This window comes from Schistocerca piceifrons, chromosome 4 (assembly GCF_021461385.2).
Source record: "Schistocerca piceifrons isolate TAMUIC-IGC-003096 chromosome 4, iqSchPice1.1, whole genome shotgun sequence".
NCBI lineage: Eukaryota > Metazoa > Arthropoda > Insecta > Orthoptera > Acrididae > Schistocerca > Schistocerca piceifrons.
Window position 1 is genome coordinate 423,037,962 of NC_060141.1, and position 15,397 is coordinate 423,053,358.

General features: G+C 38.7%; 1 protein-coding gene across 1 annotated transcript in view; it reads right to left on the reverse strand.

Annotated features, from left to right (window-relative positions):
- LOC124795082 (FAD-dependent oxidoreductase domain-containing protein 1-like) overlaps positions 1 to 15,397 on the reverse strand; it is a 94,653-nt gene that overhangs the window by 37,786 nt on the left and 41,470 nt on the right. Inside the window, exons 6-7 of the mRNA XM_047258901.1 lie at positions 6,533 to 6,619; positions 2,857 to 3,013 (exon numbers count right to left, since the gene is read on the reverse strand). Coding sequence (XP_047114857.1) covers positions 2,857 to 3,013; positions 6,533 to 6,619 — 244 coding nt within the window. The remainder of the gene's footprint in view (positions 1 to 2,856; positions 3,014 to 6,532; positions 6,620 to 15,397) is intronic.

Genomic DNA, 15,397 nt, shown 5'->3' on the forward strand with positions numbered 1-15,397 from the left:
ATCTGTGACTGCTTCAAATCAGTTTCTTGACTGCCTGGACATTGCCGTCTGTGGTCAATGTCAATGGCCCTCCTTACTTACCAGCATCAATCATGGCCTTGGTCAAATTGTTGGCGCTATTTCTTTGGACATGATGTTCATTTGGTCTATATATCCTCAGAATTTCACAGTGAATCTGTGTGCAATTTTGACACTTTGGCCACAAGAACTGTACTGCTCCACATACTTCTACTTTGGAATATGTTTCCAGTATCCACATCATTTTGTTCAAACAGTGGGATGCACATGTTGTACATGCTGCAGCAGAACCATGTATGCGGGAAACCTGGACCATGTACTCTCTTCTGGCAATGTGATACTCCTGTTATGCAATGATGTTAGTGTAGGATGACATTAGCAGCTTACTTTCTGAAGTGCCTATGTAGCAGGTGGATCCATGCTGAAAAATGATCACTAGTCAGACGTAATAAGTTTTTGGTGTCACAATTATCCATAGCAAGTAAGTATATACTTTTCCTCTCTGATGTCTACATTTATTTATGTTCCAGATGTGTTCTGCTTTTTACGTTACGGCATCTTCACTAGATTTAATCTGGAAGAATACAGTTTTTTTATATGTGACACTTAAAGAGATCAGAAAATTGTTCACATTGTAATTTTTATGTAAATAAATTACTGCTTACAGTTATTCATTTTTCTGGCTGAAATCTGCAGCTGAATTAATAAAAGGACTAGTCAGATACCTGTAATCAGCTACCCACTGAGTAATGCAGACAAGGATGAAACGCCTGCAGGTAACTTAATAGCATATTAATCTCCATATTAATTCTGAAATGTATCAGGTGACCCCCGATCAAATTATAAACACTACATTATAATACTGGGTTCTCAGTGAACGGACTCTACATATGATTATTTGATGTACTTGTGGCGTTTCAATACATCAGTCAGTGTGATCTCTCTTTACGATGATCTTTGAACTCACTTAAGGTCTAGCTTTGTTCTGTGTTGTTACATTTGTGATCACAAAGTCAAGAAAGTATATCTTTACAACAAAATGGTGTTAAATGTTATTATTTCACCATAATATCATTACTCACCACATACTTAAGCACTGCCCTTCAACATGAATGGTAAAATAGTCTTTCTACAAATGCAGAACTAATATCACCTGCTATGAGTATCAGTTCAAAAACTGAAACATAAAAAACACTTACCACTGTTCAAAGTTGCTGCCGGAGCCTTCCCCTGTGCCACCCCAACCCAACTCCCTTTTCATTTCCATTCCCTTACCTTCAACCTTGCCTCTCTTGTCATTTTCCTACTAATAAAAATTTTGCAGCTGTTTCTGAAAGCCACCTACACTATGTGATCAAAAGTATCTGGACACCTGGCTGAAAATGACTTTTAAAAGTTTGTGGTGCCCTCCAACGGTAATGCTGGAATTCAATTTGGTGTTGGCCCACCCTTAGCCTTGATGAGAGCTTCTACTTTCGCAGGCATATGTTCTATGAGGTGCTGGAAGGTTTCTTGGGGAATGGCACCCCATTCTTCACGGAATGCTGCACTGAGGAGAGGTATCGATTTCAGGTGGTGAGGCCTGGCACAAAGTCAGCATTCCAAGTCATCCCAAAAGTGTTCTATAGGATTCAGGTCATGACTCTGTAACCACTCCACTACAGGCCGTGCATTATGAACAGATGCTCGATCATGTTGAAAGATGCAATCGCCATCCCCAGATTGTTCTTCAACAGTGGAAAGCAAGAAGGTGCTTAAAACATCAATGTAGGCCTGTGCTGTGATAGTGACATGCAAAACAACAAGGGGTGCAAGCCCCCTCCATGAAAAACACGACCACACCATAACACCACTATCTTCGAATTTTGCTGTTGGCACTACTCATGCTGGCAGAAGACATTTGCCACACCCACACCCTGCCATCGGATCGCTACATTGTGTGCCGTGATTCATCAATGCACACAATGTTTTTCCACTGTTCAATCATCCAACGTTTACTCTCCTTACACCAAGCGAGGCATCATTTGGCATTTATCGGCGTGATGTGTGGCTTATGAGCAGCTGCTCGACCATGAAATCCAAGTGTTCTCATTTCCTGCGTAACTGTCATAGTACTTGCAGTGGATCCTGACGCAGTTTGGAATTCCTGTGTGATGGTCGGGATAGATGTCTGCCTATTACACATTACGACCCTCTTCAACTGTCGGCGGTCTCTGTCAGTCAATAGATGAGGTTGGCCTGTGCATTTTTGTGCAGAAATGTTTATCAGCGTGGAAATCTCGCGTACAGGCATATGACACAAGTGACAACCAATCACCTGATCACATTCGAAGTCCATGAGTTCCAGGGAGCGCCCCATTATGCTTTCTCACGATGTATAATGACTACTGAGGTTGCTGATATGGAGTACCTGGCAGTAGGTGGCAGCTCAATGCACCTAAATTGAAAAACATATGCTTTTGGGCGTGTCCGAATACTTTTGATCACATAATGTATCTACCCTTCTCCTGCCACCCAGTATATACCTACCACCTCCCTGTCCCAAATGTCTTCATCATCCAAGACAACACAATGGTTTTCTCTCTCTTCCCCCTAGTTTGGAGGTAACCAACTTAAACAGTTAGTGCTGTTACAGTCACAAAAGTGTGTACATCAAGTGTATATGTGGAGGGTGGCTGTACATTACAGTAAGAAGGTAAGAGAAAACAGAGTGCAAATTACTTAGCTTTATGTGAACCACACACACCTCGTTCTGTTGTTTATATTCTGGAATTACCACACTGTAATCATAATAGCCAAAAAATTCATCAACACTAAAAGATGCTCTAAGTTTAATACCTTTAACTGTTCAAATGCTGGAATTCTAGCTGCCAGATGGGGCCAAACACTGTTGTCAAAATAACTAGAGTCGACCTCAAGATGTTCTATGCTTGGTTCTCCTTCCTCTTCTGTTGGTGATTTGCCACAGATGAAATTTCCACCAAACCCCTCACGCCTGATAACAGAGAAGAAAGAAATGTGTGATAACTGTGTTCTAGAATATTTTATTATTAGTGTACACATTTGCTAAAACTGAATTAGTCACTTATGTACAAATATGTAACAGCATCCCCCTTCCACACAGAAGGTGGCACTAATGAATTACAGTATCAACTCCAGAAGAAACCAAAAGCTCTGTGTTGTCATCCTGATATATGACCCATGAAACAGCTATCCACATTTCAAGATTTGTTGAAACTGGACCCAGGGTATGCACACCTTGATCAGTGGCACCCTCGATGTGTTCAATATAACTGAGGTTTTGTGACATGGGGACAATGCAGTGTACCCTCATATTCATGAAGCATTCCTCAAATCATTCTAATACAAACAAGTTATGGAAATGCAGCTGTTTGATGTATTCAACAACTGACAATATTTCAATAGGCAAATACCCCACCATTTTCAAGGTGCAAATGCAACAGGAGCACTCTGCACGAAGCACGGCTGTCAGTGCTGTCTGGAAGTAGAGTCTCCTAGTGCCTAAGCTTCGCTGCTGTACACCCTGTGTCGGCTGATTGAATACATCAGACCAGTACCTTGTGTCCCACTGATCTTTGACAGATGGCAAAATACTGGTGCGATTGAGGTGGTAACCCCAAGTTTCCACACATATTATCATCATAATTATTAGAATTACTGACATTATACAGTAGAAGTCCCAATTATGAAAATTGTAATGCCTCGGCTGCCTCCTGTCCACAGGTTCCAGCAATTGTTGACCTCATGTTCTACTTAGTTTCTAATTGTCTTCACTATTTCAGTAACCATTTCTGCCTTGGCTCCATTATCATTATTTTGCAGAACTCTGCAGAAGTTTTTCTAAAGTTATTAAGTGGCTTAGGGGAAAGTATCAAGTAGCACTGCTCTAGTGATGTGTTGCCATTTGGAGGAGAATATACATAACTTGAAGATGTTACACGAAGTGTGTGAGCAAAGATATGAGACTGATTTTTTCATCCACCAAAGTTTTTATTTTTCCCAAAGAACAATATTGTCCCCTTCACAGTAGTTCCCTTGGCAGCTATACACCAGCGGAGTCACTGTTCACAGTCTTGTTAGCAGCACTGACAGGCTTCAACTGGTAGGGCCTTTAACATATCAGTCACATTCTTTTGAATTATCTCCAGAGTCCCAAATTGACACCCTTTTAAGACATTTTTCAATTTTGGGAAAAGAAAAAAAATGAGAATAATTGGGGGGAGGGAGGGGGGGTGCACATGGAACAACAGGATTGCTTCTGAGGTCAAAAATTTCATGATAGAAGAGTCCATGTGACACAGGGCATTGTCATGATGCAGCATCCACTTGTCTGCAATGTCTAGTCTCACATGATCCACCATTTTCCTGAGCCTTTCAAGGACATCTTTGTAAAGCACTTGGTTGGCAGTTTCTTTTGGAGGGACAACTTCTTTATGAACATTACCCCCTACTACCCAGGAGGATGTTGTTATCAGGAGAAAGAAAACTGCTCTTCTACAGATCGGAGGATGGAATGTCAGATCCCTTAATCGTTAAGGTAGGTTACAAAATTTAAAAAGGGAAATGGATAGGTTAAAGCTAGATATAATGGGAATTAGTGAAGCTCAGTGGCAGGAGGAACAAGACTTCCGGTCAGGTGAATACAGGGTTATAAATAGGAATTTGTGGCACACCTTGACTAGAAGAAGGGATCGATTGATAGGACCCGTTCTGAGGCATCAAGGGATCATCAACTTAGTATTGGGTAAAAATCATAGAGCGAGACCACGGCATGAATACGCTAAACAGATTCAGATCAAAAATCATGTGATGGCTGTATGGAGCTAAACTCAGACTGAGCATCTGAGGGATGAACACATTGATCTACCAACATAGAAGAACACAGCATTGCCAGATCGCTTGCAGTGTTGTCAGTTTTATTACTTTTCTCATACACCTTGTATTAAGTTTTGATTATAAAACTAAAATACTGTGGCATTATAAATATTATGAGTAATTTGTATAAGTTTGGGACAGGAATATATTATGGGAGGGGGCATTCAGATTAAATATTTTGTAATTATTTTAAATAAACCTAATATTAGTGAGCAAAATCACACTGGATACGGTTTTAACTGGGACACCAATAAACAGTGATTGCTTACTATTGCGGTATTGCATATCACTCCAAAAGAGTGACCTGTAACCCTATGTTTAGCTTTCTGATGAATGAAACCTGCAAACAGTGAAATGATATAAGAAATCATTTGGTAAGAGGGGGCAATCATTTTGCAATTTTCTTATTTATTTTTCATGAGATGTGTCATACTGAGGAACGATATGTGTCTTCAAGGGGTAACATCAACTGCAGTAACTTTGTGAGAGGAAGTGCCTGCATGGGTGTTTGGACACGATCAATGCATCTCCTTCCCAGACTGGAGTAGTGCATATGCCCTGGGATAAAGGCCCATGCTGAATAATGCTGGTGTCAACTTCAGAAGACAAAGGCAGACAGTGTTAGATATTAATTCTTAATTCTGATATCAAATCATGAGTTTGTTATAATGTCATCAATCCTGTTACAAAGATTAAGGCAACTGTATAGGAGTGTGCATGCTATTTGACTGAAAGAATATATTATCATTCAAAGAGTTGTATTTATTTACAAAAATGGACACTGTACTACATATCTGTAGCCCAGGAGACACTGCATAATTTGAAGAAATAGTACATACACTGACAAAGGCACTGTGAAATGAAGGTGGACAAAATAATATTTACCATTCGCTGCTCAAGATAAAACCTAAACTTCGAAAATAACCAATAACGAGAGCATTACACTGCATTACATGCTGACTATTTGAATTTGCTACTTTATTTCCTCCAATAAGTTCATGTACATAAAGTGTCAACTGCAAAGTCAAAAATGTCTCCAAAACTGGTAACACAGTTCACATAATCATTATTCTAGGAGTAGCCTGAATGTATTTCTAAAAAAGCAGCCAGCCTTCCACTGCACTAATGTTGTTATCTCAAAGTTACTTTTTGTCACCCACAACCTTAGTTAAAACAATAAAAATAAGTATGGGGTGACATTGTTTCTCATAATTCCTCCTGCCTCTAAAATTTGTAAGTAGTTGCAGTGTAAAACGACTGATGAGAGACATCCAGTACTCTTAGAGGGAATTTAAAGGCAACACCCACCTGAACACAAGAAGAGTAAATAGGAACTTGATATGAGTTTGCAGAAATGTCCAAAATTCAAAAGTGAAAATCCTCAAAGTAATAACTCTTCAATCTGTAGATCCTGAACACACTATCACAGTTACCAGAGACTTCCTACATTAGTCTAATAACAGTCTACAGCAGTTTATCACAACAAATACAATTAAAACAAAATCCAATAATTTACTAAATGCAAATGTTAATTAAAAATAGTTCCAGAATTTCTAACTGCACATGTATAGTCTTAAGTTTATATATGACATGCTAACCACTCAGTTACTGTAGTTACCTGAAATATGTACCAGTAGGATCAATGACAAAAGGTGTATTTAGTCCAGGACCCTCTGGACAGTGAACACAATACACATATCTTTTTCTGTAACAAACAGATGGAATTACTTCTCCCGACATGAATACACACAAAGCAAATTAATATGTTGCATACTTGTGCTGTTCTCCATTCATGTTACTCAAAGGATAAAGAAGAAATAAAGTGAAGGAAAATTTTTGCTATAAATGCCAGGCGAAGACAACTGTTAACAGTTACAGAAAGAAGTTTAAAAATTTTTATCTACCCATTCTGGTAATAGGTTCTCTTTCCTCATATACTGTCTTGTATTCCACCCAGGATTTGCTAGTTTCACACAAATTTACACTGTTTGTTCTTTATAGGTCTTTGAATAGTTAGTAGAGTTTTTCAACTATAAATTGTTCACATATATCACACTTCCAGTTTAAAATACGATTTCTTCACTTATTTATATAATCTCTGTAATTTATTTATAACTGGCATTTCTCATGTCATTGTGTCATGAAGTAACTAGGTTATCTAATGAATAATGGAGTAACTAACTGAAAGGAGATAGAAAGTGTTGTGTCTAGACAAGACAGCCTAGACACAATGAGAGGAAGCCGAAAGGCACGCGCTTACACTCACGCAGGCTGGCGTGAGGTCTGAAACAGGATACGTAATGAATGCTATAAAGAAAAGTACGTAGCTTCTGGAATACTTATAATTGTAGAACGTCGCTCTTGATGATACGTGCTTCATATAATAAACATCAATTGAATACGGCGCCTTGCTAGGTCGTAGCAAATGTAGCTGAAGGCTACGCTAACTATCGTCTCGGCAAATGAGAGTGTAGTTGTCAGTGAACCTTTCCTTGCAAAGTCGGCTGTACAACTGGGGCGAGTGCTAGTACGTCTCTCTAGACCTGCCGTGTGGTGGCGCTCGGTCTGCTATCACTGACAGTGGCGACACGCGGGTCCGACGTATACTAATGGACCGCGGCCGATTTAAAAGCTACCACCTAGCAAGTGTGGTGTCTGGCGGTGACACCACAGAAAGGAAGGTCTGGATCAAAATTTGTGGAGAGAACAGGGTGAATGAAGATAACGAAAAGAAGTTAGACAAAATGCAGAAAAAAAATTGGAGTAAGTTAGGAGCAATGATATGGAAAGTTCTGAAAATTAAATTAGATTAGACACACATTTTTTCCACAGATCAATAACGAGGAGATCCTCAAAATTGAAAAACATGCCATAAAACAAGTACACATAATAAATATTTACAAAAAATAACATTAATGTTTCTTACACAGATTCTAAATTAAATTGCCCTTGCAGATGTAGAATAAGTAAAAAAATCTTAAACACATTTTCATTTAAGAGATAACAACAAACTTGTCAGAAACATGTAATGTATAAACAATGAATCTGAATGCAAAATATAAGATTATTACAAGAAAAGAGTACTACTCACCTTGAAGATAAAGAGAATAAAAATAAAATAATAAAATAAAGAGAGAGCACTCACATTTTGAAATAATTACTAGATAAATAATTTAATTAAGAAAATAAAGAAGTATGGGAATTGGAAAAAATATAGGTGCACAAGAGTGTAGATAGAGATAGAGAGAGAGGTGTGTGTGTGTGTGTGTGTGTGTGTGTGTGTGTGTGTGTGTGTGTGTGTGTCCTCTCAACATCTTAACATCTCTGCTATTATTTGGTGAGTGGTTTCCTTTACAAGTAAAAATAGATAAGAAGGTTAAGAACGAAAATATGAAATAGTAAGATCAGAAAAGATGTACAGCGAAACAGAGAAGATTACTGACAGTTCCAGCACATTCTACAGTCTTACAGCCTGCTGTTTGGATCTCTACTAGTCCTCTCTGTCTGTCCCTTTCCTCTCTCCTGCTTTTTTTCTGTTCTGCTCCTATCGTGTTTCCTTCCTAGCTTTTTACCATACTTCTCTCTCATTTGGCCTGTATTTGTAATGATAAATTACTATTATTAATAATTTCAGTAATTTCCATTAGGTTCCTTTATCCCTTGTATCTCTATTTTTCTTCTACTTCTTTCTATTTCCCTCAATTTTTGAAGCCATCACCCTCTGAGCCAACCTCTGCTCTAATCCGTGCAGACTGGCTCTTTCATTCACTTAACCAAGAAAATCATCTCTCAACATCAATATTTCTTTATGAGAACCCCTTTCCTAGGTACGCTCTGTGTAATTTTTTACTTTATTCCTTTTGTCAATCATCTCAGGAGTCACACTTCATCCTCAGATGAGATAATCACTCATGTTAAGTAATACCATGGCCTCAGAATTATATGTGTGATTTTATATGGATTTTATATCGATATAATAGAGGGAAACATTCCACATGGGAAAAATATATCTAAAAACAAAGATGATGTGACTTACCAAACGAAAGCACTGGCAGGTCGATAGACACGCAAACAAACACAAACATACACACAAAATTCAAGCTTTCGCAACCAACGGTTGCTTCATCAGGAAAGAGGGAAGGAGAGGGAAAGACGAAAGGAAGTGGGTTTTAAGGGAGAGGGTAAGGAGTCATTCCAATCCCGGGAGCGGAAAGACTTACCTTAGGGGGAAAAAAGGACAGGTATACACTCGCACACACACCCATATCCAACCGCACATACACAGACCATATATATATATATCTGCTTGTGTCTGTGTATGTGCGGATGGATATATGTGTGAGTGTGCGAGTGTATACCTGTCATTTTTTCCCCTAAGGTAAGTCTTTCCGCTCCCGGGATTGGAATGACTCCTTACCCTCTCCCTTAAAACCCACATCCTTTCGTCTTTCCCTCTCCTTCCCTCTTTCCTGATGAAGCAACTGTTTGTTGCGAAAGCTTGAATTTTGTGTGTATGTTTGTGTTTGTTTGTGTGTCTATTGACCTGCCAGCGCTTTTGTTTGGTAAGTCTCATCATCTTTGTATATATATATATATATGGTTATAATAGAGGGAAACATTCCACGTAGGAAAAATTTCCCCCTAAGGTAAGTCTTTCCGCTCCCGGGATTGGAATGACTCCTTACCCTCTCCCTTAAAACCCACATCCTTTCGTCTTTCCCTCTCCTTCCCTCTTTCCTGATGAGGCAACAGTTTGTTGCGAAAGCTTGAATATATATATAAAATTTAACCTGAAAATCACTGCACTGCAAGAGACAAGATTCATACATGAAGGACACTTTAACACAGAGAATTACAGGATCTACAAGGCCAAACCTGCCATAAAAGTAAGAGACAAACTACCACTTTTCGGAACAGGATTCGCCGTACACACTTGCGTACTCGACTCAGTTATTGACTTCACGTCTCCCAATGAAAGAGTCTCCCTATTATCAGTAAAATCAGCTAATAAAGCATACACTCTGATCAATGTGCACGCCCCCACAAATCACCACAATAAAATCTACCCTGAAACAGTGGACAATTTCTGGGAAACACTAGAAGAAACAACAAATAAAGTACCTAGGCACCAAATGAAAATCTTAGTAGACGATTTTAACACACAATTAGGGAAGGAAAAAAAATTCAGAGATGCCACTGGACCCCACACCAAACACAAACGTACCAACAAGAATGGTGAAAAGCTAATCGACTTCTGCAGGAACTTTGGACTTAAAATAATGAGTACCCAGTTTCAAAAACCCGCACATAAATTAACCACATGGAGTCACCCAGTCTTAGACACGGTGAGTACTAAATAGATAATGTCGCAATTTCCAAAGAAAACATAAAAGAAATTCAAAACATCAGAACCCGCAAAGGTGCCTTTGAATCAGAGCATCATCATCTCCAAATAAAAACAAAATTCCAACCCAACAGAATGCTAAAAAGGCCACCCAAAAGTACCAAACCAGATCCGGAATATCTGCAACTCAACAAAGAAAAAATCATCATGCAAATTAATGAGGAAAAATCAACAGACTGGAAGAAACTAACAGAGAAAATTCAAGAAGCCCTCAAATTAGGACAGCCCCCTCGCAACAGGAAACATCACTGGTGGAATGCAACCTGTGATGAGGCAGTCGACAACCGAATAACTGCATGGAAAAAATTTAGCAGTCACAAAACTGAAGAAAACTGGGAGAACTTTCTTAAAACTCAAAAACAGACCTAAAAAATAATTAGAAAAGAAAAACGGGGACATGACAACAACAGACTCTCTGAAATCCAGCAGGATTTCATCAAAAATAATACAAGAAATTTTTATAAGACTTTCAGAGAAAACTTACAGGGATACCAAGCGCCTAGCTTGTGCTTCAAGAAACTCAATGGCTCTTTGGAAACCAACACGAAAAATAACTGCAAAATCTTAGCCCAATATTTCAGTTCCCTCCTCAACTGCGAACCACCTCAAGAAAAACTTGTCTTCTCTTCTCCAGTATTCACACACCCAGACTCGCATGCCCCGGATCTTCAAGAAATTATGGAGATAGTCAAGCAGTTGAAAAATAACAAAGCACCAGGAGAAGATGGGATCATTGCTGAGTTCTGGAAACTAAACGATCCTATACTTATGCAGAAATTACACCATATAATGTCAGACATATGGATAACAGAGCAGATACCAGAGGACTGGAAATGTGCTCTAATTCACCCGCTACACAAAAAGGGCGACAAGACAGACATAAACAATTACAGAGGAATTTCCCTGCTCCCAGTCACTTACAAAATCCTTTCCAAAGCGCTTTTAAACAGGATAGAATCCCAAGCAGATACACTAATTGGTGAATACCAGGCCGGATTCAGAAAAGGACGCTCATGTGCGGAACAGACCTGGTGCTTAAAGACAGCATTACAAATGAGGAAATGCAGAAACACAGTAGTTACATTCATCGACTTCAGGAAAGCATATGATTCAGTGGACCGTAGAACCCTGTTTAAAATCATGGAAGAACTTGGGATCGACCGAAAGACATGAAAAATCATGGAACAGACACTTATAGGAACAACGGCCAAAGTGAAATTCATGGGCGAAGTATCAGAACCCTTCAAAATCAAATCTGGAGTCCGACAGGGGAACGGACTATCCCCAATCCTTTTCAATATTGTTCTAGAAAAGATAATCAGGGAACGGGAACCTCACGTAAAGGGTATCCAAATTGGTATCAAGAAAGAGAACCGAATTAAAGTCAAGTGCCTTGCTTTCGCTGACGATATTGCAATTATCACCAATAACAGAACAGAAGTGATTCACGCAGTGGAAAAACTACATGAAATTTCACAAAAAAACGGACTACAGATATCTTATGAAAAAACCCAATATATGGAAAGGCATCCAGAAAATAAATCCCCTTTAATAACAAAATATGGTAAAATTGCACAAGTCTGCCATTTTAAATACCTCGGTGAAACTATACAATCCTCAGGATTAAACCAAACTGCCAATGAACAAAGAATCACCAAGCTCCAGAAGGCCTACAAGCTAACATGGACGCATTACAACAAGAAGTGCATTTCGACAGACGCAAAATTAAGGCACTATACAAACAGTGATTCTTCCAGAAGCAATCTATGCAGCTGAAACAATGGTGATTGATGGTCATTCAAAAATTAAGGAAATAGAAAAGGAGGAAAGAAAAATTCTCAGGAAGATTTACGGTCCAATCAACAAAAATGGCATTTGGATGAAGAGACCACAAAACGAACTCTATAGAAAGATCAACATAGTAACAGATGAAATCAGAAAGCGCCGAGCCAAATTTTATACACACATCTACAGGATGGAAGACTCCAGAACTGCAAAGAAATTATTCAATATTATAACAAGGAGTAAATGTGGCACAGAATGGCTGAAAGAAGTCCAGAGGGATCTACAGCAGATCAACATAAAAAATCTCGAAGATCACACTGAGTGCCGGCATAAAATCACAAGTGTGAAGTTTGGGGAAAGAACATCGCATCAGCCTGGTAAAAAATGGACAGAAGAACGGAAGAAGGAGCATTCTGAGAGGATGAGGAGGTTTTGGTAAGCAAAGAAGAAAAACATCCGAAGATGAAATTATGAATTCAAGTTCAATCGCTCTCCTAAAGGGGAACAACCGTTATAATAATAATAATAGTAATAATAATAATAATAATAATAATAATAATAATAATAATAATATATATAAAAAAGGACATCTAATGGCAGAGTTTGATGAATATATAGTATTGTATTACAACAAATGATTTCAAAGTATAGAAATATTTTTACATTAACCAGACTACTTCAATGAACAGAACTATTTTATTGAAACCTATATGGTTATGTGGTTTTTGGGGAAAAATTAAATAAAAGAAACATTATGAGTGAAGAAATGATGATATAAAAATGTATATACTTACCCTGTGTAATCGAAATTTGTAGTTTTTAAAAAGCAAATATAATTAACAAGAAGGATTAAGTAAAAGGACATTTAAGGAAGACAGTTTAAGATTCATCATATTTAAACATTGAATTAGAATTATTTAAGAGATAGTAACAGCCTTACTTATTTATATGGGGCATGAAGTATGGGGTGTGAGAATACAAAATTTATCATAATTAAATTCAGAAATTTTCCCTTTTAGGTCAAAACCCGAAGTTTTCTATACTCTCATCATCTTACAGAAATGAGTAATCATGCATTTTACTGATAAACGTATATGGGCTGACATCCATGTTTTGCAAACGGTGTTATGTATTAGTGCAGGGCTTAACAACTGGCCGGTTTTGAGCGCGAGTACTCGCGTAGGAGAGTAGGGACGGAGGGGTGGGAGGGAGGGGAAATGCGTGCGCACGTTTGAATAGGGCCGCAGCGTGCCTATTGAATTCGCGCCGACTGTGTAACGTTTAAAGTACTACGATCAGCTCTAACAGTCGCTTCGCTGGTTAAGAATCATGCCAAGTCGCCGTTGTGTAACCCCAACCATGCTTTCGCAGTTCAACCCCCATTGCGAGGAATTGTATATGTTTACAGAAAAAGAGGGTGTTGCAAAATGTTTAGTATGTCACAAAACGCTGAATTCTTTTAGGAAATTTAATTTGCAGCGACATTATATGTCGTACCACGCGAAAGACTACGGAAGTGGAAAATGTGATGGACTAGATTGTGCACAGGAAGTTATTAAACTTAAAAGGAAGCTATCCGAAGAAGATCTGGATGACGAAGAAAAATCAACTGAGGCAGAGTGAGTTACAAAATTGCTTTGCTTTTGGCAAAATCTCTGCTCCCCTTCACTGATGGCGATTTAATAAAAGAATGAATGGTAGTTGCAGCGGAACATTTGTGTCCATCTCAAGTTGAACAGTTTCAGATTGTGCCATTATCTAACATGACCATTATGCGTCGCATACAGGACATGGCAGATGACGTCCAGAGCCAGCTTGCAAATATCTGTAAAGATTTTATGGTGTATTCCCTAGCTCTGGATGAAAGTTTTGATATCACTGGAACAGCACAGCTTGCCATATTTATTATTGAGATCTTCAGGTGAGGGAGGAGCTCCTCGATGTAGTAGCCATGAAGAACACTACGACCGGAGGTGATATTTTAAGTAGTGTTGAAAATATCGGATTGTCGTGGAATTCTTTAGTTTCAGTGTCTACAGACAGTGCACCAGCGATGACAGGGAAAAAATCAGATTTCGTTGCGCTGTTGAAGGAGAAAATGCAAAAACTGACCGTGCCGAATGAAATAAGGGGCATTCACTGTGTCATCCACCAGGAATACTTATGTGCAAAGAATATCACTCTAAAAAATGTGATGAGTGTTGTTGTTCGTACAACCAATTATATAAGGAAGCAATTTAAAAGCTTTCTTGAGGATGTAGAAAGCCAGTATGGTAGCCTGCCTTATTACAGCGAGGTCCGCTGGCTTAGTCGTGGCGAATTATTAAATTGATTTTTTTGCCTATTAGATGAGATAAATATGTTCATGGAAATAAATAACGTGTTCCCGAATTGAAAGAGCCTTCGTGGAAATGTGATCTCACATTCTTAGCCGTCTGAATGCTTTGAACATTTCACTACAAGGTAAAGATCTGCTAATTACTCATTTCATAGATCGAATACGAGCTTTTAAAATTAAATTGACACTTTGGGTGAGTCAGCTGGAAACAGGAAATCTAGCTCATTTTCCTAAATTATCATCCATGCAAGATGTTCACAAAGACTGTGAATGTTATTCACATAGTTTAGTTGCCCTTAAGGAAGAATTTGATCAACGCTTTCAAGATCTGACAGCACTAGAGAGTCATTTTTATCTGTTCTCCTCTCCATATTCAGCGAATATTGAAGAGATTCGTCCTGAGCTGCAACTAGAAATTATTGACCTGCAGTGTGACAGAGAATACAGAGACAACTTTCAGAACAAGAAAAAATTTTCGAATTCTACAGACACTTCCCTCAGGATAGATTTCCTCACTTGCACAAACTGGCGGCTACAAGAATATCAAAGTTCGGTTCCACGTATGTTTGTAAACAACTGTTCTCTGCAATGAAATGTAACAAGACGCGCCTGAGAAACGCATTGTCTGATTGAAATTTAAACTGCACGCTGCGCTAACAATGCACAAGAACAATTACTCCGAACATAGACACAATTGTAAAGGGCAAAAAGTACAAGATAACCGAGAATCCCACACTTCAGTGACACCTTTTATTGTATAACAGTTCACAAATTAATAAGAATGTAGAGGCATACAACACTAAGCTAATAAAATTATGTGGCACATGTACATTCTCCTTTATTTGTTTCATTTGTCACAGTAATAATTCGTGAGTGATATCCCTGCAGGTGGCCACGGATTTACATTGACTGGCGGCAGCTGTTGTGTGCCTCACGTGACTCTCCCCACTCTCCGC